The sequence below is a fragment of the Aquila chrysaetos genome, chromosome 16 (genome assembly GCF_900496995.4).
Source record: "Aquila chrysaetos chrysaetos chromosome 16, bAquChr1.4, whole genome shotgun sequence".
In the NCBI taxonomy this organism is placed as follows: Eukaryota; Metazoa; Chordata; class Aves; order Accipitriformes; family Accipitridae; genus Aquila; species Aquila chrysaetos.
Genome location: NC_044019.1, coordinates 4,630,347 through 4,655,041, shown reverse-complemented (window position 1 = coordinate 4,655,041; position 24,695 = coordinate 4,630,347). Strand labels below are relative to the sequence as shown.

The 24,695-nt window shown below is 58.0% G+C and overlaps 4 protein-coding genes across 7 annotated transcripts; 3 read left to right on the top strand and 1 right to left on the bottom strand.

The window, feature by feature from the left end:
- Positions 1 to 111: 111 nt before the first annotated feature.
- On the top strand, positions 112 to 3,529 carry NR0B2 (nuclear receptor subfamily 0 group B member 2). Of its 3 annotated transcripts, none has more exons than XM_030039906.2 (3): positions 112 to 440; positions 1,172 to 1,758; positions 2,231 to 3,529. In XM_030039906.2, the coding sequence occupies exons 2-3, from the start codon at positions 1,215 to 1,217 to the stop codon at positions 2,509 to 2,511; spliced, it is 825 nt and encodes a 274-aa protein (XP_029895766.1). In that variant the 5' UTR covers positions 112 to 440; positions 1,172 to 1,214; the 3' UTR covers positions 2,512 to 3,529. The 3 variants fall into 3 exon arrangements, with proteins under 3 accessions (XP_029895766.1, XP_029895768.1, XP_029895767.1); XM_030039908.1 differs by having other exon boundaries at positions 435 to 453; XM_030039907.2 differs by lacking the exon at positions 112 to 440 and adding an exon at positions 481 to 574.
- A 1,477-nt stretch (positions 3,530 to 5,006) lies between these two features.
- GPATCH3 (G-patch domain containing 3) lies at positions 5,007 to 9,618 on the top strand. The gene is made up of 7 exons (XM_030039889.2): positions 5,007 to 5,383; positions 5,671 to 6,089; positions 7,404 to 7,572; positions 7,936 to 7,995; positions 8,266 to 8,387; positions 8,563 to 8,690; positions 9,267 to 9,618. Exons 1-7 carry the CDS (start codon positions 5,023 to 5,025, stop codon positions 9,484 to 9,486), a joined length of 1,479 nt encoding a protein of 492 aa, XP_029895749.1. The 5' UTR covers positions 5,007 to 5,022; the 3' UTR covers positions 9,487 to 9,618.
- A 769-nt stretch (positions 9,619 to 10,387) lies between these two features.
- Positions 10,388 to 15,955, top strand: GPN2 (GPN-loop GTPase 2). 2 transcript variants are annotated; one of them, XM_030039648.2, is made up of 6 exons: positions 10,388 to 10,503; positions 11,497 to 11,942; positions 13,502 to 13,658; positions 13,827 to 13,987; positions 14,660 to 14,790; positions 15,302 to 15,955. In XM_030039648.2, exons 2-6 carry the CDS (start codon positions 11,526 to 11,528, stop codon positions 15,372 to 15,374), a joined length of 939 nt encoding a protein of 312 aa, XP_029895508.1. In that variant the 5' UTR covers positions 10,388 to 10,503; positions 11,497 to 11,525; the 3' UTR covers positions 15,375 to 15,955. The 2 variants fall into 2 exon arrangements, with proteins under 2 accessions (XP_029895508.1, XP_029895507.1); XM_030039647.2 differs by having other exon boundaries at positions 13,502 to 13,722; positions 13,804 to 13,987.
- A 5,286-nt stretch (positions 15,956 to 21,241) lies between these two features.
- SFN (stratifin) lies at positions 21,242 to 22,650 on the bottom strand. The gene is given in 2 exon segments (XM_030039090.2): positions 21,242 to 22,445; positions 22,447 to 22,650. Coding segments are annotated over 2 exon segments (960 nt in total). The 3' UTR covers positions 21,242 to 21,689.
- Between the last annotated feature and the right edge of the window lie 2,045 nt (positions 22,651 to 24,695).

Genomic DNA, 24,695 nt, shown 5'->3' with positions numbered 1-24,695 from the left:
CGGAAGGAGGCGGGACGCGAGGCGCGGGGATCCGGTTGCTATAGCGACGGTCGGTCCCGGCCTTTCCAGAAAGCTCGGCGGAGGCCTGTGACCCCGCGGGGGGTCAGGGGTCAGAGGTCGCCCGGGGACCGCGGGCTCTGCTCCGTGTCTCGGCCGGGCCTTGCTCTGCCTTCCCGGGGGTCCCCGACCACCAGCCACGGTGATGGGGAGCGGCCCCGGGGAGCTGCCGCCGCGGTGCCGGTCCCGGCTCTGTCAGCCGCCCCTCGGTCCCTTCTGTGCCCCCCCTGCTCCTTGGCGGGCCAAGGATCCGGCCTTTCCTCCGGCTGAGTTACCGCCATCCCGGGGGACACCCTCTGCCGCAGGAATCCCTCGCCCTGCCACCAGGCCCCTTGGAAATCAGCCATTAGAAGCTCAATTCCTGCCTCTAATTTGGCCAACGGGTAAAAATACCTGGTAATTCAAGGTGAAAAATCTGAGAATTTGCCCTTCCCCTGCCCCGCGTTTCCTCTGAGAGACGTGAACCGATGGATGGGCCCTGCCTGGGATTGAATACTACGGTCCGTCAGATCGCTGGGTTTGTAACGACATGCGGCTCCTGTCAGCAAGGTTACACAAACAGCCGCTGATAAAACAACTTCCAGGTTGCTCTTTCCAAGGCCGGAGCGTACAGGCCGTTGAACGCAGGGCCCAGACAAGAGTGTGTGTGTGTGTGTGTGTGTGTGTGTGTGTGAACCTCCCGGCAGCGACACACGCCATACGGCACTGCCTGATGACAGCCGGGGCCTTGGTGCCATGGTACAGGCTGGGTTAATGACTTTGTTTATACTGTTGGGGTGATGGTGATAAGGCCGCCCAACCCGCCGTCCCCCTCCCTGCACCGCTGGCGCTTCATTGAGAAAACGGCCGTTGATGCCGCGCCGAGAACTCGTTTGCCCCAGCCAATCAGCCCAGGGACAGCTGGGGTTTTTTTGTTGGTTTTTTTTTTTTTTTTTAATGAGGACTGCTTAATCACAGAGCGGTCAAGGCTGTGGAGGGGTGTTTCACTGGTGACCCAGCCTTATAAGAGCTGCTTTGAGCAGCCATGGGCTGGCAGAGCTGAGAGGACGGGGAGAATCCAGCCTGTGACAGAGGGTTTGGGAGGGATTTTACATCTCTCTCCCATCTGCTGTAGCAGGAGCTGAGTTTCACCGAGGATCCGGCCACCCGGCACAGTTATGACCACCAGCGGCATGGACGTGGACTGTGAGAGGTGCCAGTGCCACAGCGACGACAAGCACACCGCCATCCTCTACACCCTCCTCAGCCAGAACCTCAACCACAGCCGGGGCGGCCGCGTCCCAGCCCACCAGCGCTGCCTCTGCCACCAGCGCCGGACCGTCTGCCTCCGCACACCCCACGTCACCTGCCAGGCGGCCTCCAACGTGCTGGTAAAAACCATCAGCTTCATGAAAAACCTCCCTTCCTTCCACCTGCTGCCGCGAGAGGATCAACTCCTGCTGCTGGACAGCTGCTGGGTCCCTCTTTTCCTCCTGGGGCTCGTCCAGGAGATGGTGACCTTCGAGGTGATGGAGACCCCGGCCCCCAGCATGCTTAAGAAGATCCTCCTCGACGGCCAAAGCAAACGAGAGGAGCCCGAGCGGACGCAGCCCACGCTGGCCGCCGTGCAGCGGCTGCAGTGCTGCCTCAACACCTTTTGGAGCCTGGACCTGAGTCCCAAGGAATACGCCTACCTGAAAGGGGCCATTCTCTTCAACCCCGGTGAGTGCCCGGCCCTCGTGGTTCTGCCTGCCGGCGGGAGAGCGCATCCCACACACATTAGCATCTGAACACACACCGCTTGGCTTGGAGACGTTCAGAGCGTGGGCAGGCATGAGAACGGAGAGGGCTGGTTACCTTATCCTTAACACCAATTGTTACCAAATGTGCCAGGAAGCGGGGAGGAGGGATGTCAAAAGTAGTGGTAAAAGCCAGAGACCTTTGCCTGCCCTGCAGACGATAAAGGACCCCGGGATTTACGTTGTAAAGCATGAGTTTGCCCAGTTAACTACTTTTCCACCCTCAAAAGGTGGCCCTGGAATAGCTACGTCTCGGTAGCGCTGCATACATCTCATTAGTGGGGCCTCGGAGATCCCTTCTGAGAAATGGGGAGGGGGAAGGGTGGGAATGGGAGAAACCTGGGGCTGTTTTCCAGCCTCTCTCATCACTGGCTTTTCCTCCTCTCCCTCGGCAGATGTCCCTGGGCTGAGGGCCTCCCTGTACATCGAGAGCCTCCAGCGGGAAGCCCAGAGAGCGCTTCAGGAGGTCCTGCAGCCCCTGCACCCCGAGGACCAGGGCCGCTTTGCCCGCATTTTGCTGATCACCTCCACCTTAAAATCGATCCCTCCCACCCTCATCACGGATCTCTTCTTCCGACCTGTCATCGGCAACGCCGACATCGTCGAGCTCATCGCGGAAATGCTGTACGAAATGACCGGCGGGCAGCTGGCTCCCGCGGCACGCATGGCTTGCTGAGCAACCGCGCTCGGCCGCTGGCCCCGTGGATGCTCCCCACACCTCGCCGGGCAGCAAAGCGAATCTGGGAGCGGGGATTTAGCAAGAGAAGTGCTCTGGACTCTGTGGGGAATTGCGCGTTTCGGTAGGGCTGAGGTCGGGGGATTCAGCCAGGCTGCAGCAGAGCGCACCAAGAAACGGCTCTGGTTCAGCAGATGTTTACAGCAGCTCCTGCTCCGCCTGTGCCCGTCTCCGTTTCAGGGATCGTGTGTGCGGGTGAGGGGTTTCTTTCCCTGTTTGTAGCCAGAGCCACCAGCCAACTGCAAACAGAGCACAGAGCGGGTCGGGTTAGAGCCCGGTCCTGGTTTTTACTCAACAAATCCTTGATCCTATTGAAATCAATGTGCATTTTGCTGTTGACTCCAAGAGATGAGGTTTGTCCTCAACTAACAGCTTGATTCTGAGGTGTTTAGGCACACTGAATAACATGTCTTCAGTGGTGTCGCTTACCAAGTGCAAACATTATGGAATTAGGTCTGGGTGAAGTCTTGGTCTGTCTATTGTGCTTGAAATCTTAGAAATATTCATGAAAGATCTTCCTCAGGCACCAAGAGGGAAAAAGCCAGAGTATTAAATCATACAGGGTGTACAGATTCACCCCTCTTTCTTAGATTGTATCTTTTCTCCGCAATGCCATGAAATACAACAGGACTGCTCGCAGGGCAATGGGTTACCTAAGACCACCTAAACCTATTGCACATCATTTTGGGCTGTAGGCTTACCTCTGTTTGTGCGACAATAAGTGAACCCCGAGCTGTGAACGCTGCAGAGACGAGCGGAGCTTGTTTGGTGGTAGAACCAAATGTCCCTCCCTGGAGTTACAGCCAGGTGCAAGCGTAGCACGCCTGGAAAGCTTGCTCCTCCTGCCTGCAGCTTCTGCAACAAGTTAGATGTCAGTATTTTATAAGTGAACGTTCTTGCGGTTTGTATATAAGATGCAGTAAATTATTTTTTTAATAAAAGGTTTTACATTATGGAACATGGTGGTGACTTTTTAGAGATGGTGTTAAATTTCTGGGGGGTTAGAAAAACCGGCTGCAGGCCTGGTGTGGAAAGAACGCTTGAATGAAAAGGGGCTTTCCATAAAGATCCATCTGCCTCGCCGTGGCGAGGGAGCGTTGCGATGTGGACACACGTCGATCACCGCCAGCAGGAGCTGTCTGACGAACAGCCCCGCGGCACAAAAACCCTTGGTGCGCCCAGCAGACGGAAATTCGCAGAGGCAGCGGAATCGCAGCCTGTCCACGCACTGCGCCTTTCTCCAGGCGTTGAGCCTCGCCCGAGGGCTCCCGGCGCAGCCGCCATGTCGGAGGTGGATGCTCTGACTCACCCGGACGCGCACGCAGTTGCCAACAGGCACCAACACCATCCCGTTTGCCGTGCCCGACCCAGCCGAGGCGTCGGATAAAGCCGCACGAAGCCTCCCTGTGCCCCATCACCCTCCTACCCACGGTAACACCTTGACTGTTAGCCAGCAGCCCGGTGGGAGGAAGGACTGCTTCGTCAGTCTGTCCCTCCACCTCTCACCGCTGCTGCTGAACGGTGACGGACGGCTTCCAAGGTGACCTCAGCCCCGTGACGGCCATTTTCCATGGGGAGAGAACGCATGAGTCACCGGATGATTTCCGCAGGCCCGCGCCAGCCACGGGCAGCCCTGAGCCACGCAGCCCGGTGACGCGCGCGTGAGTCACGGCGCGCGGGATGCCGAACAGCCCCGCTGCCAGAGTTACCCCAAACCGGGCACGCAGACACCTTGGCGCAGGGGAGAGCCCCTGGCACCTCCATCCTGCCACCGGTCCCACCAGCGCCCCCGGGACCGGGGGTTCCGGCGTGGCACCTGCCCGTGTGGCTGCCCACGAGGCAGGTCTGACACCGCAGGGCCGCCCCTCCATCGTGGGACGCGCAGCGCTGGGACTTTACCAAGAGGGAAAAGCCAGGACCCCTCGCATGAGGCTATGCTGCGTGGCACGGGGGGGGGGGGGGGGGGGGGCCTGGCCACCCCCAGCACCCTGACACCCCCAGGGTCTGTGACACCCCCCCCCGGGGCCTGGCCACCCCCTGCCACCCCCATGGCCTGTGACCTCCGTTGAGGCCTGGCCACCTCCAGCGCCCTGACACCCCCGGGGCCTGTGACCCCCATCGGGGGGGGCCTGGCTGTCCCCGGGGCCTGTGCCCCCCCCGGGGCCTGGCCACCCCCTGCCACCCCCATGGCCTGTGACCTCCGTTGAGGCCTGGCCACCTCCAGCGCCCTGACACCCCCGGGGCCTGTGACCCCCATCGGGGGGGGGCCTGGCTGTCCCCGGGACCTGTGCCCCCCCCCCCGGGCCCTGGCCGCCCCCAGGACCCTCCCCTCGCCCCCGCCCGACTGCAGCGCCTTCTCCCGCCACCAGGGGGCGCCCGCTCCGCGTTCCGGGAGCCGACGTCATCACCGCGCGCCCAAACGGCCGTGACGCGCCGTCCCGGGGAGGCAAGATGGCGGCGCCCAGCTGTAGCGCCGGTAATGGCGGCGCCGCCGCCGCCCGCTACTGCTTGGTGAGCGGTATCCCGGCCGCGCTGCGTTCCGCCCAGCTCCGCGCTTACTTCAGCCAGTTCGTGGAGGCCGGAGGCTTCCTCTGCTTCCACTACCGCCACCGTCCCGAGCGCCTGCCGGCGAGCGGCGGCGAGGAGGCCGCGGCGCCGCCGCCGCGCACTTGCTCCTGCCTGGTGGCCGTGCAGCCCGGCCGCGCCCGCCGCCTCGTCCGCATGTACTCGGGTAAGCGCTGGGTCGGGCCCGGCGGCGCCTCGCTGCCCGGCCGCTGCCTCATCCGAAGGGTCCGTCTCAGCCCCGGGACAGGTACGAGCGGGAACCGGGGGGGGGGGGGGTGTCGGGCATCGCCCCTCCTCATGGGCCTGGGAGGGTCCGGAGGACCCGTTGGGCACCGGATCCCACCTCTACGGGTCCCAGCGGGCAACCCGAGGGCACCGGGTGGTTAAACCCCCTCACGGAGTTTCCTCAATGCCTTGAATCCATTGTGAGGCAAGAAGAATCGGTTTGGGGTCTGCTCATCCCCCTCCTGCCTGATTTACCCCTCTCTGCTGGAGCGTGTGTTCCCCCACAAAACCATTCCTTCTCTCCTCCAGGCACAGAGATGTCTCCCTACAGCGGGGACAAGACGGCCGCAGGTGAATCTGTCGCAGAAGCAGACTTGAAGCGGCTGCCTGAGTTCAACCCCCCTTCCTTCATGCCTTACGGGAACGTGGGCACTCCTCTGAAAGTTTTTCTGGAGCTGATCCGGGCCTGCAGGCTGCCTCCCCGGATTATCAAGAAATTGCAGCTGGATTTTCCAAAGACAGGCTCATCCCGTAGGTATGGGAATGTGCCTTTTGAATACCAGGACACTGAGACAGTTATAAAAGAAGAAAGAGTTTACACTGCTACAGGGGATGAGATCACAGAGGAAGAGGGGCCTGCGGCAAGATCTGAGGTGACTCACCCAGCCAGTGCTGAGGAAGATGAGGAGGGGCAGGAGAAGGAGGAAGAGGAGTCGCACTCGGATGACGTAAGTGGATTTTTCTAGCATCGTCCAAGGTTAGCCGTTGCAGCTGCAAAGCTGCGTGGGCCGATATAACTCTCTCAGAGCTAATTTTTAATTTTTTAATTGTATTGTATAAATCGCTTGTCTAAAAATGGTGTTAAAATACGGTTGTTCGTGTCTTGGTGCACTGAGCCCCTTGGTGCATGAACAGTGTGGGCATTAACGCCTCAAACTGCTTGCCCAAATCGAGCCAGTTGTAGGGGTTGAGCCCAAAGGGTTTGGTCCAGAGGAGTGAGCACAGGCAGAGGCTGCTGCTGTGGGAGCAGGTCTCTGCCCTGCTGCGTGACAGATTGGCCCGACTCTGCTGTTGCTTGTGAATGAGGTGACCGGAGATTTGGGAGCATGTTTGTGTGCTGGAAACGACATGCGGAGCTGTACAAATGGTTGACCTTGAATGCTCCTGTGATTGAAGTTAGTCATTCTGAGAAAAATGGCTTTCGTGACAAAGACTCCTAGAAAACTGGGCTGGACAGGCTCTCCGGAGATTATCTCGCTCCCTCCACCTGACAGACGCCTGTCTAGCCTGTTCTCAAAAACCTCTGTCATTACAGAGGCAGCACAATCCTGAGGCAAGCCATTCCCGTTCTTTGCTATACCAGAATTAACTTAGATGCCAAATCTTTGCTGCAATTTTATCCCATTAGGTTCTCCTAGCAACAGCGGACACAGAGAACGCTTTGTTCCCTCCTTTGCAAACTTTTAATTCAGTCTTTTCTTCTCCAGACTAAACAGACTCCTCTAGCTGTTTCTCACAGGCTCTGTTTCCTGGATCTCTAGTGATTCTTTTGGCTGTTCCTTAGTTTGTTAATGTCTTCCTTGGAGGGCTCTGCTGAGAATTGGGCAGGCAGCAGTAAAGCTGTCAGTCTGATCTGTGTCTGTGCCAGCAAGCTGCTTCACTGGAACTGACACAATCTCTTTAGGGATCAGCTTGAGTGGAATTAATTTGTTGCTAGTGCTGACTTTACGTACAACACACCTGCTCCTTAAATGGGCATCTTAGCGTTACAGATTGGGTACGCTGCTGAAAGCATGCTGTGAAGTGGGTGTGATGTGGTATTTTTCACCACTTCTGTCTGCTGACTCTGAAGATGGCATTAGTCAGGGGAATGAGGTCATCAGTGCTGGTCATGTTAGTGCCTGAAAACAGCAGGCTGAGACGAGCTCTGTTGACAAAGCTGTTTCATAGGGAAGGCGTTGCGATGGGCCGCGAGGGTCAGGGAAACAGGGAGGAGGCTGTGTGCTGTTGGTGTCACCCACCTTTCACCGGCTCCTTTGCAGGACACCTGTGAGGAGTGGGAGCGACACGAGGCTCTGCATGAGGATGTGACCAAGCAGGACCGTGTGGAGGAGCGGCTCTTTGAAGAGGAGATTGAGCTGAAGTGGGAGAAGGGCGGCTCCGGCCTTGTCTTCTACACGGATGCACAGTACTGGCAGGAGCAGAATGGAGGTAACGGTGTTTGTGTCGCTGAGCCACAAACTAAGCACCACGAGCTGGGGGCCCCAGCCTTGCAGATAAATCAGGTATAACCCCATATGAGCATTCCAGATCAGCTACAGATACGGGCATCTTGCCATCACTTTTTAAACCTTCCCTTGATCACAAAACCTGCCGTGGTTCGATCCATTCGCCAGAGACCCCAGTGGTCCTACTGGTAGCCTGTCATCTAAGCGCTGTGGTTTGCGGAGTCTCTAATACTGTTTCCTTCCCATTTTGTTAGAGAAAATAGCGAGCTGGGCCACCAGCAAACAGCCCTTCTGTGTCAGACTTCCACAACCATCACTAAAACCGGTGCTTTCCTTCTCTTGGCAGACTTTGATGAGCAGACGGCAGATGATTGGGATGTGGACATGAGCATCTACTATGACAAAGGTATCTGAGCTGAAACCCCCCTGAAAAACAAGGAGGTTGGGAAATTCTGACCCTGCAGAATTTCTGCAGCGGGGAGCTCTTTGGCTCTGTCATCCTTTGAAAGCGTCCAAGATGTCAGTGTACTTTAAACAACGTTTTTCTTGTTTGGCAGCGAGAGTTGCCAAAAAGAACAGGTTCTACCTCCTTGTTGCGTGGTGCTCTGGGGGAAGTAATGGTAGTGAACGGCTTTCCTGAGCTGTGCTGCTCTGACTTTTGCTTCTTTCTCCCTAGATGGAGGTGATAAGGATGCTCGGGACTCGGTCCAGATGTGGCTGGAACAGCGACTCCGGGATGGCTTGGAGGACGGGTCTGTTTCAGGGCAACAGATTGGCACCTTCGAGAGACACACCAAGGTGAGTTCTGGATACATGCTCAGGAGAGGATGGGGCAGGACAGGAAAGGTGGCGATGCTCAGAGGATGTGGGTTAGGGGAGGAGAGGTCTTGGATGTGGGGAGTGGGCAGAGGGTTCTGGGAAGATGAGGATGGGCTTTGTCCAGCAACTCTGACATTTTTTTCCCCTCTCCCAGGGCTTTGGGAGGAAGGTGCTGGAGCGGCAGGGCTGGACGGAGGGGCTGGGGCTGGGGAGCAGCAATTCTGGAATGGCCGAAGCTCTGGACAACGAGGGTCAGAACCCCAGATGCAAGAGGGGGCTGGGGTAAGTACCCAACGCTGCTTGGGCTCTCTGGGCTGATGCAGCAGGTAACTGGCCGCAAAAGGAGCGGAGTGTGAACCAGAACTGTAAGGCCGTCCCAAGGATCTGCCTTTCTCTGCGCAGCTGGTGGCAGGGCCTGCCACAGCGCTCCAGAGCTAAATACAGTGCTCTTCCTGACGGTCCAGTGCTCCTTAGAGGAGCTTGTGGTGTTAGAGCAGGACAGAAACCATTTGCAGGTTCATGCAGCACACAAACAGAGCACGCTGCGCTGGAGGATTTAGGGTCACCTCTGCTATGGTATTCTTGTGGGGAAAGCCCAAGTGACCTGAGCTGTAGCTGTGCACCTTCACCCTTACCTTCTCTGTGGGGCTTCTGGAGGCTTTCTGTGGTGCTGTGTTTCACTGAGAGGACTGGCTCTTGTTCTAGAGCAATCTCGCAGCCAGGAATAGGACAAGAATCCTTATTGCCCTGTATTGGTCCACTTTCCCCCTGCAGCATGTGAAGGAAATGAGCTGGGATGCACAGGGGTGTCTGACTGCCTCAGCAATGTTGAACCAAACGTTTCATGCTTCCTTCTAGGTACCACGGGGAGAAACTGCCAACTTTCAGCAAGGTGAAAAAGCCCCGGCGGGACGCTCCCATCCTTATCTCGACCATCTATGATGACCCTGACCCAAAGGACAGTGGTGACCAGCTGCTCAGGCGCCAGCCACCCACTGCCATGAAGTACAGGCAGGACATGGCGTTTGTCCGAGCATCGCACGGTGCTCTGGAGAGCTTCAGTGCCCAGTCACGCTGAGCAGAGACTGTCACAGACCCTTTGTACTGGTTCTGCTCCTGTCGAGCACAGGCTGGCTCCTGGTCTTGGTTTTGGAGCAGGGTGTTCATATATTTATTTTTGGAAGAAATATAGACTTGTAACAAAAATTGCCTCAGGGTTTTTTTTTTACTGCAATTGAACCATTCAAGTGAGGGGAAAATAGTGCTCATCCTGGTTGTTCAGTGGGAATGGGGAAGGGTGTTGCGTTTCTGACTGGCTGTTTAAAGCCGATACTCCTGCCTGGATCAACCAAGCTTGTGTGCTAGGTCAGCCTAAAAAACCAGAACTCGTAGTTCATGGCTGCCCGAGACCCGGGGAAGGACAAGTACAGACAGGGCCCCAGCTGTGGCACGGTAACTGTCCTGCCGAAAGCTCACTGCTGGCCCACAGCTTCGCGTTGCTTGGGCGTGACGATCCCACACTCCTGGGAGAAACTCGTTGGGATGAAAGACTCGTCCTGGCAGCCTCCGGAGGAATTTTGCGGGAGGCGTTTCCCTGCGGTCGGGTGTAGCGGGTGCTTCCTTCCATGGCTCTCCGACGTGCTCTGCCCCGTTTTCCTGACGCAGGCACGCTTCTGGGGGAGGGGAGAGCCTTCGTCCCAGTGACCCAGTACTGGAGGGTTAAATTGGTGAACGCTCTGCTGGCAGGCTCTGGTTTGGCCCTGTGCACCTTCCTTAAGGCTATCTCTGTGTCGGGGCGGGGGGATGCAGGGCGTAATTTTCCCTTTTCTTGGAGACAGAGCTGGGGCTGGGGGGGGGGGGGGGGGGGGGCCGTTGCTGGAAGGACAAGCGCCATCGCCGGGACTCGAACCGGCGACCCGGGCCCCGATTCCGGGGCCCGGGTCGCGGGTTCGAGTCCCGGTGATGGAAGAGCAGCGCGTCCCTCCGGCCACCAGGGGGCGCCGTAGTAGCGGCGGCGGTTCCTCGCCCGGAACGCGTCGCTCGGGCCCCGCGGCGACCCGGACCCAGCGGCGGGGGGGACCGGCGGCGGCAGGCGGTGAGCGGCCTACCGGGCCCGGGGGTGGCCTACCGGGGCGGGGAGGGGGTGATGAGGGATGGAGGGACCTGGGCAAGGAGGGGATGTGGGGGAGAAGGGGGGCGTGGAGGAACGGGAGTCGTAGGGGAGAAGGGGAGGACGTGGGGGAAAGGGGAACATGGCGGGGGGACATGGGGATAAAGGGGGGGATGTGGGGAAGAAGAGACATGGGGGGGGGAAAGGGGGACATGGGGGGGACATGGGGGAGAAGAGGAGAACATGGGGGGACATGGGGATAAGGGGGGGATGTGGGGGGAAAGGGTGTTGTGGGGAAGAAGGGACATGGGGGGTAAAGGGGAGCATGGGGGAGATGTGGGGGGAGAAGAGGAGAACATGGGGAGAAGTGGGGATGGAGGAAGAAGGGACCTGGAACATGGCAGGAGAGGGGACACAGCAGGAAAAGTTCATGTGGGATGTGGAGGGACAAGGGATATGGTGTGGAGAAGGGATGTGGGGTGGGGGAAGGAACGTGTGGGAGGGGGGGACATAGGCTGGCATGGGGAGAAGGGAGGATATGCAGAGAGCGGGAATATGGGGGTTACATGGGGAGGAGAGGGGACATTGGAGGAGAAAAGGGACATGGAGAAATGGAGGGTAGGACATAGGGACATGCTGGGGCAAGGGAGGGAATGTGTGGGTGCTGCCACGTCAGGAAGGACCCAACTAGGGTAAAACTCACCCCACACACAGGCAGGAGTAGGGATCTGCGTCCCACAAGCACAGCCCTGTGGGTCTGGTTGGGGGTTTGTGCCTGTTTTCAGCCCTGGTGTCACCAGCTGGGGGGTAACAGGGTAGTGTCCGCCCCAGCTCAGCTGTGCAAGGAGTGACAGGAGGCAGCAGTTACACAATGGCACTTTCCCTTCCTCTCCACCCGCTCCCTGGGTGTGAATTCCAGCAGATTGCTTTCGTATAAATGCAAATAAAATGGTAAATGGGAGTTTTTTCTTTCTCAAGTCAACAGAAGGAGAAGGAAATGAGCCGACATGTCTGAGGGCAGCAAGGGGAGCTCGCTGGCCTTTGGCCAGGTGGTGATCGGGCCTCCGGGCTCCGGGAAGACGACCTACTGTCACGGCATGCAGGAGTTCATGGGCAGGATCGGGCGCAAGGTGACGGTGGTGAACCTGGACCCCGCCAACGAGGCGATGCCCTACCAGTGTGCCGTGGACATCGCCGAGCTCATCACCCTGCCTGATGTAATGGAGAACTTGAAGCTGGGGCCCAACGGGGGGTTGATCTACTGCATGGAGTACCTGGAGGCCAACTTCGACTGGCTGCAGGAGAAGCTGGCTGCGTTCAGGGGTCACTACTACTTGTTTGACTGCCCAGGGCAGGTAGAGCTCTACACCCACCACGACGCCCTGAAGAACGTCTTCGCGCAGTTGGCCAAGTGGAATTTCAGGGTAGGTTTGGGGCTCTGTGGGGAGCTGGGATCGGTGCCTGGCACCCCACGTGCTTGTACAAGGGGCTCAGAAGCTGTACACCGCACAGTCAGAGCTTTTGATTGTGGGTACTAATGACTGTTTTCTTTACTAACATGTTTGGCCTTTCATGTGAAACAGCTTTGTCAGGGAAGGAGGGGAATTTTGCCCCATTTTATGCTCGGAGGGATTGGCAAGAGAGTGGCTTGTTCAGGGCATTTAATGCAGTGGAATTATCATGAACAGAAACATGGATTCCTTCCTCACACACTCTCTCTGTGCTCCAGGGTCCTCTCCACAGACCTTGTGTGTTTTATCTGAGTGGGCGCTGTATTTTGGAGTGGGGTGGTAGATGTGTGCGCTGGGCGAGCGGGGATCCTTGGCACTGCACTGTGAGAAATTCAGGTGTCATCTCAGGCCCTACATGGCTCTCCTGCTGCCAAGCCAAATTGCTCTGCACATTGTAGTACGTGCTCTGTGCTTTCTTGCACAATGGAAGATGCAAATGAGGAAGCGCAGGTGAGAAGAGTCCCATAACCAAGCTAACTTGCTTACATTGCATTTGTTTTGCATTTGGGCCAAACCATGAATGTGCAAACTGTGTATGGTGTGAGCAAGAAGGGCAAGTTCGTTTGCTTGAGACTGTCACTGGGAATCTGCACAGTGGAGATTATTTTTATTCAAATAAATGTACATGAAATTGTAGTTACTAAAAAAAGATAGTTACACTGCTGTTTTGATGCTCGCTCGAGTGCTTACACCTGCCTGTGAGCTTTAAACTGGCTTTTTTCGCTGCAGAAGCATAGCTGTGACTCAACCACACTCAACTATAGAGCCCTGACTTTGAGTAATATTGTGTAACAGGCAGTAACTTAACAGAGATCTCGGACCACATTGTTACAGCTGCACAAAACACAAGGAATCAAACAGCTCATTAATTTAATTATTAATTATTATTTCAAACCACACGACAATTGGTTCTCCCAGCAGAGCGTGGTGTGCTACAGTTACTGCTCCTGAGTGTATGCTGTGCGTGAGCATTCCTGTGGGAAAGGTGGAAATCTGGAGGCAGTCGTGTCATTCAGAAGGAGAGTTCACCCCAGCTCCCACCCCTGAAAAACCTGCAGAGTTCAGACAAGCGTGGAAACTTCATCTGCAAAGAAAGAAGCCCTCAGAAAAGGGAGAGCAGTTGCAGGTTTAAGGGTCTTTCAGTACTGCTGGTGGAGCTCAGCACCCCTATAAAGCCTCCACAGAGCCCTTTCTGTGCAGCAGCACCCTGGGTCCTGAATCCCCCAGGTTGTCTATGGGTGTGAATGTGGCAATATATACTTCTCTCTATATATGTGCACTCATATGTGAGGATGGTTTATATGCAGGAGCTAGAAGGTATGTGGTAACTTTCCCTACATGGGAGTCCATGTGATTATAGTCAGGTCCGAACAGATTGTCCTTTAGCCGCTTCTCAGACTCTCCCAAAAGCAAGCAGGTGGACTTATCACTGGTCTGACCTTGTGCTGTTGCTTTGTGCCTTTGCTGTCCAGCTGGCTGCAGTGCATTTGGTGGATTCTCACTACTGCACGGACCCTGGCAAGTTTATCTCTGTTCTCTGCACCTCGCTCTCCACCATGCTGCACGTGGAACTGCCCCATGTCAACGTCCTCTCCAAGATGGACCTGATCGAGCAATACGGCAAGCTGGGTAAGAGCCTTTGTGAGAGAGACACGTGGAATTGGGCTGCATCAGGTGTAAATTACCTGTTCGGGTACAGGGATGTATTGCTGGGAGATGTTCAGGGAACTGGTGTAAATCTCACTGGGTTCTTCAATTTACAAATTGCCTTCAGAGCTTCTTGGTGTTCCCCTGCAGCTTTCAACCTGGATTATTACACAGAGGTCCTGGATCTCTCTTACTTGGTTGACCATTTAGCTTCTGACCCCTTCTTCAGAAATTACCGCCGCCTCAATGAGAAGCTGGTGGAGGTGATCGAGGACTACAGCCTGGTGTCCTTCGTTCCGCTCAACGTCCAGGTGATGCAGCAGGAGGAGTGGGGCAGAGAGAACAGGGAGTGTTGGATATGTAGTCAGCAGGTTTCGTAGCAGCTAGGTTACGTCTGCTTAGAGCCATGAGGGCTGGAAACCTTGGCTGTGAAGAGACTCAGGGATGGAGGAGGACAGTGAAACACACCCAGACTTGTAAATCTTCTGTGGCAGCCAAAGGAAAAGAAAAGGCTAATGAGCTTGGGGCTATGTGGGCCTTGTGTCTTGGGGTGAGGAATTAAGACTCCCCCTTCATTCAACTCCTCTGTGCCTGCATTTCAAATCTGGGCAAAGTATTACCTGAAATGGTGTTAAATTAGGGAGCACAAAATAATTAGAAGATTGGGAGGATTACATTTGGGAAGAAGGGCTGAAAACGTTAATCTGGTAGTTTGCAGAAGTGTCAACAGAGGCAAATGGGCTGAGACAAGAGGTGATGAAAGGGTGGAGGGTGTCAGCCCATCATGCATTCGGGCTCCACAGCGGGTGCACCTGTTTGTCCTGTGGCCCCTCTGGGCGCCGGGAGGCTGGCAGCATCCTCGGGGCGTTGGGTGCTGTGTGGGTGGCCCAGAGCCTCGGAGAAAATCCATGGTAAAGCCCAGCACGAGCTCTTGCCTCCGGGGAAGGACCAGATTCCCTGTGTGTCATCTCCCTTCCTTTCAGGATAAGGAGAGCATGCGGCAGGTGATGCAGGCAGTGGACAAAGCCAACGGCTATTCCTTCGGAGACCAGGAGCACAGGAGCCTGGAAGCTCTGATGTCGGCAGCAGTGGGAGCCGATTTCCACTTTGCTTCGTATCCTTCTCCACCGATCCTGTGTTGTGTTGAGTTTTAATTTGTCCTTCCTTGGGGAAGAGAGGCTGGAGGTGGGGCTGGCAGTTTGCAGGCCCAGGTTGTTACTAACATCATCTGATGCTATTTGGTGATGTGCATGTAGCGAGTCAGTACGGCTCAGCCCAGACCTTAGCAGACAGTTGTCCGCACCAAAGCCACCACATTTGTTGCTAATTGATGCTGTGAATGTGGGAGGAATCTTTTGACAACTTTCCTGTCTCTCACACTCACTTGGACCGGTTCATTCCACCTCGTCCAAACCATACAATTGATTCTCCTGTACTTGTCAGGTCTGGGATCAGCCAGAGCCAGAAATAACTCAGGTGATGCGTGCAGCTGCCAGTACTGCCGTCTTCCTGCCAGCCTTCAGGCTAATGTGGGGCTGGTTCCTCGCCCGAGAACATTAAGAGCTCCTTGCAGAAGGGAGTGTTTGAGCCCAGCCCCTTGTTTTCCTTAATTACTGCGTTATCAGCACGCTTGCAGTGCAGGAGAGGTATGTGCAATCTCAGGACAAAGCAGTGGAAGAAGAAGTGATGGATCTGTAACACACCCACCTCTTCCACAGCTGCTCTCGGTTTTGACACCTCTCCTTTTCCTACCAGGAGCTTAAGGGATCTCCGCGTTGTGTGACTCAGACCGAGTGAAAGCCTGTCTCGGCAGAGGTCTGGCTGCTGGACTCCCTCTCTGTAAGGGTTTGACCTCTTGTGCTTCAGCCCCGCTGCACAGAGCAGTGTTTTTGCAGAAGGGCAATGGCTGAGTGACCAGCAAGCCGGGTCTTCCCTTAGAAACAAGAGAGATTTAGCCAGGTGAAGGCAGGGTTAGCAAGAGAAGAGAAGCAAGATAAAGGAGACTGACCTTTTCCAAGTCTCCTCCCCATCATGACCAAGGTAGATCCAGAGAAAGAAAAATCAGTTTGACTGTCTCCTCTGCAGTGAGACTTAAGACAAAAGTTCTGGGTTTACCACACAGGAGGAGCACGCATGGGCCTCGTGCTCAGAGGAGTACCCAGGCTGAGAAGCCTCCAGTCTGTCTCAAGGAAGACAGCAAGATGGTTGGTTTTCTTTTTTTTTTTTTTTAAATAATGATGGACTCTTTCTTAATAAAACGCTCCTTCGTCTCGCTTTCATCTTGTGAGTTTGCTGAACCTGAATAAATAAAACCAAGAGTGCTACAGAGCCCGAGGCTAAAAAGCCTCTGGTGGGAACGTCACAGCAGCTGCTGTGTTGTGTACTTTGCAGAAAGGCTCCGTGTTTGCGACGTCGTGTTCCTCTATGATCTACCTGAGAACAGACAAAGCGTTTGCTGGAGGGAGCGAGGAAGAATGACTGTGGGACGTGAAAGCAGGTCACTCCTCATGCGCGCTTATCCAGGGGCTGAACGCTGGCGGTTGGTGTGCACGCAGCGCGCTGACAGCGACGCGTAAACTGCAAGCTTGGCTTTTGTAGGCTTTTGATTAAGAAAGACCCTGTGTGACTCAGCAGGAGGTTGGAGCACAGCGTTTGCACGTAAGGCCTTTCCCAGCAGCTGGCTTGTCTGCCCTCATCCACCTTCCTTTTTCTGGGCTTGCTTTCTCCAGTACCTTCTCCAGATCCCAAATCCTGGGGCTTCCCCTCCTCCCCAGGTAATTCCCTCTCGCCAGCTGGCTGCAGCTCCTGACGGTGTCGGCAGCAGCTCCCAGCCTCACGTGCCACCTCTTCTGCATCCCCGCTGCAGACAGCAGCTTGCGTCCATCAGTGCTGTGATGGAAGGTTGGGGTGATGAAAAGCAAGGCGTCCACACCGAGCAGCCCTCCGAGTGCCTCCCGGCAGCTTGCGCAGCCGCATGTGGGATGGGAGCAGGCGAGATTCCCGGCTCCCAGCTCGGTGTGCAGACTCAGCATCGTGTCTTGCCCAAGACCTTGCATAAAATAAGACAGCTCTTTCCTCGCAGGACAGTTTGGTGCTTAGCAGAGCGATTGCAGGCCACTGACTCTGAATCTAAATATCAGTGGGGTCTTGCTTAGCAGGGACTGCAGCTAGGCAGGGAGTTAGTTAAAACTAAGTTTTCCTGCATCTCACAGCTTTGTGGCCAGGATTTGGAGACAAGGAGGAGCTCAGGGGGAGAAGGAGGGTGGAGACACACACTTCCATGCACGCGCGCACACACACTCACGCTTGTGCGTTAACTAGATAGATAGTTCACAATGAAAGACTACACTGACATTTCAAATACAGAAGTCAAATTCGTGTCTGCTGTCAGTGCCTGAGCATTTTTACCAAGAGCCCGGGGACTTCCCTGGGTGTTCCTGGCTGAAACCCAGCAGCTGCATTTCAGTGCTATCTGGGGTGAAGGTCTGGAAGCCAGCTAACCATAACCAGAGCTGAAACTCCATCCTTGCCTTATGGGCTTGTCCTGGTCATCTTTGAGCCCTTAGTTGCTGTAAAGGGATGGAAGATGTGATCATAAAAATGTGAATTTTATGGCTGTTTTTTCATGGCTTTGAGAGATTTGGTGGCTTAAAAGGGTATTGTCAGGTCAAGCTGGAGTTATGCAAGAGCCATCAAAGCTTTTGTGGCTGTTTGGCTCTTTTATTTTAATACCCAGGCAGTATCTGCAGCCCCAGCCTTGCCACACTGTGCTGGTGCTGGAGAAAATGGAAATGAAAGGTGACAGAAACTTCTCAGCTCAAGGAACCTCTGCCGTGTCCAAACCAAGAAATGCTGAGGTCTAAAAGAGCTACAGCCTGAAAAGTGCAGCATTTTCGCACCAAGGGGCTCTTCGCAGCCTGGGTGTGGAAATCGGGGCCTGAATTGGGACCCTGCAGCTCAGCAGGGACGACACTCGCTGCTCTTGGTCAGGGCAAAGCAGAAAATGGCTCTGCAGCGGGCAGGGATAGCCGGGGCATCCTGGGTGCGAAATCCAGCTGGCTCCTGCAACCACATGTCCCCACGTTGGGAGGGGACGGCATCGCTGAGGCTCCTGGGGCTGAGGGAGGTGACACTTTGGCTCCTGTCGCTCCCGTTGAGCAATCGGCTGGGGCAAAGGGCCAGGATTAGTCACCCCAATTGAGGCACATCCCTGGGGGGGGGGCCAGGCTTTTTGCCGAGCTGGTCCTACCTGCCCTGGCCCCTCCAAGCCCAGGACTGGGAGAGGCTGAGCCCACCCTGATGGCACGTGGGACCTCCTGGGTGAGACTGAACACGGCAGGTCATGTTTTTGGGATGGAGAGGGTTTGGACTTCAGTTGCAGCCACTGAGCTGGGAATGGAATGGAATGCTGTGCTCCCCGCTTCTGGCTTCCAGCACCACCCCATGTTTTGCGGCCGGGCCACCACACCAGAGTCCCGGTTGCCCATCCCACCCGGCAAAGTGTCACCGCAGCTGCTTGCTGGGGAGGCGGCAGCACCCCAGAGCTGGGTTACCCCCAGACAGCTGCAGGGTCCCTCTCCATAGCCCAAAATACAGGGTCGGGCCTGGATCAGGCCAAGTCAGCCAGTCAGGTTAGTGCAAATGTGGGTACCAGGATGAAATACTGAGTATTTTTTGGCAGTCGCCAGTCATTGCAGTGTGGGTCAGGGCTCAGCCCCACGCCTGGAGTGTCTCCAGGGCTGTAGGACAGACAAGACGATGGGCTAAAATCCAGAGGATGGGGTCAGCGTGACCCCAGGAGTATCTGCCCCAGGAGAGGCTGGGGGTTGCCGGCTCCATCACAGGGCTCCTGCTCAAAGGCTGTGCGTTTCCCCATCAAGTGGTGCTCTCCGAGGGCATATGAAAAGCCTCTCCAAAAACTAAAAAGCCCCCCAGACCAGGCACCCAGGGCAGGCCTGGCACACCCCGGTACCTGCCTGGCAGGAGGCTGCCCATCACCACCCCTGGGACGAGCGGTGACAGCCAGCACCGTCTCCCTTGGGTGCCACGACTCAGCCTCAACTGGCCCTGCCAGGCAGCCAGGAGCCGGCCAGCCCCGGCCCCGGGGGACGAATCCCTGCGGGGAGGTTGTGAGAGCTGGGGACAAGGGACAAACCTGGCTGTGGGTCCTGCAGCCCGCCAGCCCCACTCAGGACGGGCAGAGCCTTTTGCAGGCAGTGTGGCCAGGGGCATCATCCCCCACTTGCCCTCAGAGACCTGTTTCAGTAGCCTTAGCCCCATGGCTACTAGCTATGGGGGGTGGGGGCAGCCCCTGTGCATGGGGCTGTACCCAGACCCTGCTCCCAGTGCCTTGCTGGGAGGGTGGCTCCAGGGTGGGGGACACTCCCTGGCCCCAGGACAGCAGTGTCCCTTTGCTTTACTGGTGTTAAAGGTACTAAAACACATATATTTGAAAGCTTTGCTGTGCACCCCTTCTTGCGCGCGGTGTCAGGGATGCTGAGAGCGTCACCCCAGCCATGGGACGAGGATGAGGATCAGGGTCCCAATGTCTCCCTGGTCCCCTCTGTCTTGGTCCCACCACCCTATGTGAAATGGGGGGGGGGCCAGGAGGACCCCAGGGAACACCCTGTGCTCCCCAGCAGCACAACCCTCTCACGGGAGGTGTTGCGGGGCCCAGGGCCTCCCTCCCAGCCCCAAAAAGCTGCTGGACCGGAGCATCGTCCTCCTACACAGCCCAGCCACACTGCAATTTTGGGCGCTGTCAAAATCGGTTAACTCCTGGGAGGCCAGCGGGAGCCCCGTTGTCCTCCTGCCACCCATGGGCCCCAAAAAGCAGCAGGGTCGGATGGCCACCCCTGGTTAACCCCCTGCACCAGCACCTCCCAGCTCCCACATGGCCACCCCCCCTCCCCCCCCCCCCCCCCAGTTTAACCAGCCCGGGCTGCTCGTGTCCCCAGACTGCCGGGTCAAGGGCCAGCGAGAGCCCTTGGCTCGTTTTTCACGTCGGCCAGCCCCGGTTTGGCTAATTACAGGTCTGGGGCTGGCTCCCAGGCTGGGAGCGCTCGGGGCCGGGTGGAGGCCAAGCGTCGGGGCCCCTCGCTGGCCTCCCCCCCAGGAACCGGCTGGTCTCCCCAACACCGCCGGGGGCCCCCTTCAATTCAGCTGAGACCTGCCGAGCAAATTGCAACCTGCTGGGGCCGCTGACCCAGTCCTTGGCAGGGCCAAGGCGGCAACCACGTTTGCTTCTACAAGATGCCCTGATGGGGATGGGGACTGGGAAGGGGTGGGTGAGGGACTGGGGGGGGGGGGGGGGGGGGGGGGGGGGGTGTCTCTCAGGGGTTAATGCCGCGGCTGGGCTCTGCGCCCAGCTCTGCTCCAGGTGACGTGTCCCATCCAGGGCGAACAGGTTCTGGTTTGCGCAGCTAAACCTCCCACAGCAGCCAGCGCTTTCCCACGGCAGAGCCCTGGCAAACCTCATTACATCCCAGGCCGGTCCCTGCACAGGGAGCAGCAGCACCGTGGGCTTCACACTGGGTGCCCCGTAATCCCTGCACACAACGCGGGGGGCAGGGGTCGCTTCCCTGGTTGTGCCTCAGTTTCCCCAAAGCCCAGGAGCTCCTGGCACCCCAGGAGCTGGGGTTTGGCCATGCCGGGGCTCGGGGCTGGCATGTCCCCCACGTCCCCAGTTGGGGACCCCGCTGAACCGGGACGGCACGTCCTGAGTCATGGCACGTTTCCTCCCGGCATCCCGGCGTTTCCCATCAAAGGCCGGCTCCTGCCCAGCCCTGCTGCGCTTGATCTGATGAGCTCATAGCCCAAGGTGCCATGACTGTATTTTATTGTAATTATTTTTCATGTTGAAACTCGTGCTGGCGGCGGAGGGAGGAGGGGGGCTGCGCTCGGTGAGCTGCACCCTTCGCCGTGGCCGGACGCCAGGGCCAGAAGTGCTGAGCTTTCGCCCGCTCCGGCACGTCAGGACCTCGACGGGGACGTCCCCACCCTGGTGACACCCCAGGGTTGTCCCCATGTGGCTGCCAATGCTCCTTTAGGGGGGGACACCCCCCCCGTACCCCGGCCCTCGGGCGTAGAGGAGAGCTGGTGGAGGGGACCTGCGCAAGGGCCTCGGTGACGGGTTTTTGGGGCACGGTGGGTTTGCGCCAAGGGGGTGGGACACCCCACAGCAGGGTCGGGGACCTCGGTGCACCCCGCGGAGCCGCCAGTGCTGGAAATCACCGCAGCTCACCCCGCTTGGGGCTGCCAAAACCCTCGCCCCGTGGAGGCAGAGCCCACCCTGTGAGCCCTTCCACAGGCAGCCGCCGAGGGACGGGGCTCGCAGGGCACCCCGAGACCCCGTCGCGGGGCTTGTGGGGGGGTTCGGGAGCAGCCAAACGGATCCCAGGGGACCCAACCGCTCCCCGGTGCTGGCAGGGTGGAAGGCGAAGCGGGTGCCCGGCGGCGGCAGGAGCTGCCCGGACACGCGCGCGGGGGAGAGATGAGGCAGACCAGAGGCAGGCGTGCAGGAGATGGTTTATTGGAGACGCACAGAGACTTTGGCAATACGCGACCCCCCCCCCCGCCCCGGGATGGCGAGGCTGCCCGGACCCCCCCCGTCTTGCCCCGTCCTGGCCCCTCACCTCCTCCCGTCGTGGCTCCAGCCCTCTGGGGGTTTGGAGCCGGCACATGCTAGGCTGGGCCCCCCCACACCCAAAATGTTAAATAGTGGGGTGCTGGCAGCCCTGGGACAGAGGCACCCCCCCTTCCCTCCTTTCCCCCTCCCCAGAGCAGAGGATGGGGGAGAGGGAAGGGGGGGGGGAGCCATGCCAAAGCCACCCCCACTCCCGGCATCCAGGCTGGGGGGGCCGTGGGGGAGCTGAGATGCCTCCCCCCCCCCCAAAAAAACCTAAACCAAAAAAAAAAAAAAAAAAAACAAAAAAAAAAAAAACCATGAAGAGATGCCAAAGGGACTGGAGGGGGGGGCAGGTGGGGGCCGGTCCCCAGCTCCACGGGGGCCGTTCAGTTCTTGGGCTCTTCGCCAGCCTCGCCGCCGTCTTCTCCGGCGCACTCGGCTGTCCATAGCGTGAGGTTGTCCCTGAGCAGCTGCATGATGAGGGTGCTGTCCTTGTAGGAGTCTTCGCTGAGCGTGTGCAGGTCCCCCATGGCCTCATCGAAGGTGGTCTTGGCCAGGGAGATGGCCTGGTCGGGGGCGTTGGCGATCTCGTAGTGGAAGACGGAGAAGTTGAGCGCCAGCCCCAGGCGGATGGGGTTCGTGGGCTGCATCTCCTTTTTGCTGATGTCCATGGCCTCTTGGTAGGCTTCCTGGGCGTTGTCTATCGTCTTCTTGCGGTCGTCCCCGGTGGCCACCTCGGCCAGGTATCGGAAGTAGTCGCCCTTCATCTTCAGGTAGAAGACCTTGCTCTCAGCATCGCTCGCCTTCTTGATGAGATACTTGTCCAGCAAGGCCAGGACGTTCTTGCAGACGCAATTCAGCTCCCTTTCCACCTTCTCCCGATATTCGTTCACCAGCTGCGCTTTGTCGTCCCCCTCTTCGGTTTTGTGCTCGATGCTGGAGATGACCCTCCACGCCGAGCGCTGGCACCCCACCACGTTCTTGTAGGCGACGGAGAGGAGGTTGCGTTCCTCGTTGGACAACTCGTCCCCGTGTTCCACCACCGCCTTCATGAAGTCCGCCATGTCCTCGTAGCGCTCAGCCTGCTCGGCCAGCTTGGCCTTCTGCACTTGGTGGTTTCTTGCCATGGCTGGGACGCGGGCGCAGGGCAGACGCTTGGGCGAGGAGCGGGGCCGGGAGCCGTCGGAGCCTCTGCCGAGCCCCGCCGCCGGGATTCGTTTTTGGCTGAGCGTCGGAGCCTCGAGCGAGAGCAGGAGGAGCCAGCGAGGTCGAAGGAGTGTCCTCCTCCTCCTCCTCTGCTTCCTCCCCGTCGAGCCCGGCCTTAAAAGGAAAATTGCCGTGAATCATCGCCCGCGGGCGGCGGGTGCTGGGGAAGGGGCGAAGGAGGGGGGCGGCCAACGCCCTGCCTTCCCCATGGGTCCCTGGGGAGGGCTTGGCGGTGGGTGCAGCACCCATGGATGCCCTGGGGGTCTCCCCCAGCCAACACCCACTCCGGGACCGAGGGAACGCCCGTCCCGCTGCTAAAAGTGCTTGGAAGGGAGGGGGACAGCCGGTGGGTTATCGTTTTGGGCAGGGGGGGGGTGTTACGCAGAGATGCAGCAGCTTTCAGCTCTTCCCACCCCCCCCTGGAGAAATGGGCCATGGGGTGTGTCCGGTCGTAAAAACGGTTTCCTCCCCACACCCCCCCCCCAAAAAAATCGTATCACTGTCGTTTTTATATGGTGATTAACTCGCTAGTAATTGCGAGGGCTTGACGGGCAGGTATTTATTCCCACAGGTGGGGAAACCGAGGCAGAGAGGCTCAGCAACTCGCCCAAGCGCCGCGGGAGGGACCGCCCCAAAGCAGGGTGCAATCACCCCGTGCCTTTGAGCCGCCGCGCAGCGGGACGGGCCCGACCCCCTCCCAAAATGTCCCGTGGGGGGGCAGCCACCGGCGGTTGCGAGCCCGGATCCGGCCGGCGGCGGGGAGACCCCCCCACCAGCCCCATCGAACGCGGGGCTCCTCCGCTGCTCACCTCCAGCCCAGGGCTCCATTTCCCCATCGCCAGGGACTTTTCTCATCTCTCAAGCTATAACTGGAAGAGTTCTGGGGGTCGTTTTGTTGTTTGGTTTTTTTTTTTATTTTTTTAATTTCTTAATTTTTTTGGACACAAACTCGCCGTAGGTGCTGGGCCGCCGATGGAAACGCGCCGCCCCGATTAGGATCTCTGCTTCGCGTTGCGCTGCAGTTTCACTCTCATCCTGCTTAAGCTTGTTGCCACACGCCGGGTGCTGGCGGCTGCTGGCCGTGCTGGCGAAGCCTTGGCCTCGCAGCTGGTGCCAATCCCCGGCCTTATCTGCCGTGCGGGAACCGTGCGGGAAGGGCAGGGTGGGGCCGGTGCCTGGCGGCATTGGGCCAAAGCAAAAAGGGTTTGGGTTTTTTTATTTTATTTTATTTTATTTTATTTTATTTTTTAATCACTGTGACTCGCCGCTTTACTCATCCCTGTAAACAGCCCCCGGTGCCACCCCATCCCTGTCATCCCCCCGCCCCGACTCCGTCTCGCTCAGCTCCCGCATAGACAGGGCGATGGAGGATGCTGGGGACAGAGGACACGAGAAAGATCCGTGGATGCTTTTCCCAGCCATTTGCAGCCCAGGAAAGCACCGCCAGCCTCCACGCCGCTCCCTCCCTGCCCTGGCGAGGGGGATTCGGGGCTGCTTACCCCCTCCCGGCCAAACCTCCGGGCACGCGGCGGGTCCGGGGTACCCCGGCCCATCGAGGGGCTCACATGCGGTAGCAGCACGAGGGTGTCCAGCTCCGCCAGCCTCCCCGCGGCCCCTCCGTGTGCCACCCCGGAACCGCACCACGCGCGGTGCCTCGCCAGCAATTAAGAGCTCCTTCCCCAGGTGAGCGTGATCCACTTTGGGAGCAGGTTACGCAGCTGGGAAAAGGCACTTCCCGAAGGAATGGCCACATAGGAGACCACTGCCCGTCTCTCACCCTCCGCCCAGCAGACGAGGTGTTTTGGGGAGGGAGGCAGATCCATAGAGACCCTCTAAGAGCTTCAACCAAGCACAAAAGCCCCCATATAGGGACTGGGGGTCAAACGGGCAGCCCGATGTACACGGCCCTCTAAAAACCACGTCACTCCGTGCAAAAATGCGAGGCAGCAATCCCCGGGTGGGAGTTAGCCTGAGCTCACACCTCTTTGAGCAGCAAAGCTGTACGGGGTCAGGGTCTGCAGCCCCCAGCCCTGGCAGATCACTTGCTGCCGGACCTGGCTTCAAAATCTCAGACTGATCCTCCACCAGCCCGGCTGCGTTTGGGCTGTTTAATCCCGGGTCAGTTCTGCTCCAAGAGGATTCCGTGGGGAGACTCCCAGCCCCCGGCAGGACCCCCCTGCAGCAGG

Bases quoted from the DNA above. Each gene is read 5' to 3' on its own strand.
- GPATCH3 (XM_030039889.2), top strand. From the start codon at position 5,023: ATGGCGGCGCCCAGCTGTAGCGCCGGTAATGGCGGCGCCGCCGCCGCC. The intron at 6,090-7,403 runs GTAAGTGGATTT...GCTCCTTTGCAG, and splicing joins AGGAGTCGCACTCGGATGAC to GACACCTGTGAGGAGTGGGA. The intron at 8,691-9,266 runs GTAAGTACCCAA...GCTTCCTTCTAG, and splicing joins AGATGCAAGAGGGGGCTGGG to GTACCACGGGGAGAAACTGC.
- GPN2 (XM_030039647.2), top strand. From the start codon at position 11,526: ATGTCTGAGGGCAGCAAGGGGAGCTCGCTGGCCTTTGGCCAGGTGGTG. The intron at 11,943-13,501 runs GTAGGTTTGGGG...TTTGCTGTCCAG, and splicing joins TGGCCAAGTGGAATTTCAGG to CTGGCTGCAGTGCATTTGGT. The intron at 14,791-15,301 runs GTATCCTTCTCC...CTGCGTTATCAG, and splicing joins GCCGATTTCCACTTTGCTTC to CACGCTTGCAGTGCAGGAGA.
- NR0B2 (XM_030039906.2), top strand. From the start codon at position 1,215: ATGACCACCAGCGGCATGGACGTGGACTGTGAGAGGTGCCAGTGCCAC. The intron at 1,759-2,230 runs GTGAGTGCCCGG...CTCCCTCGGCAG, and splicing joins GGCCATTCTCTTCAACCCCG to ATGTCCCTGGGCTGAGGGCC.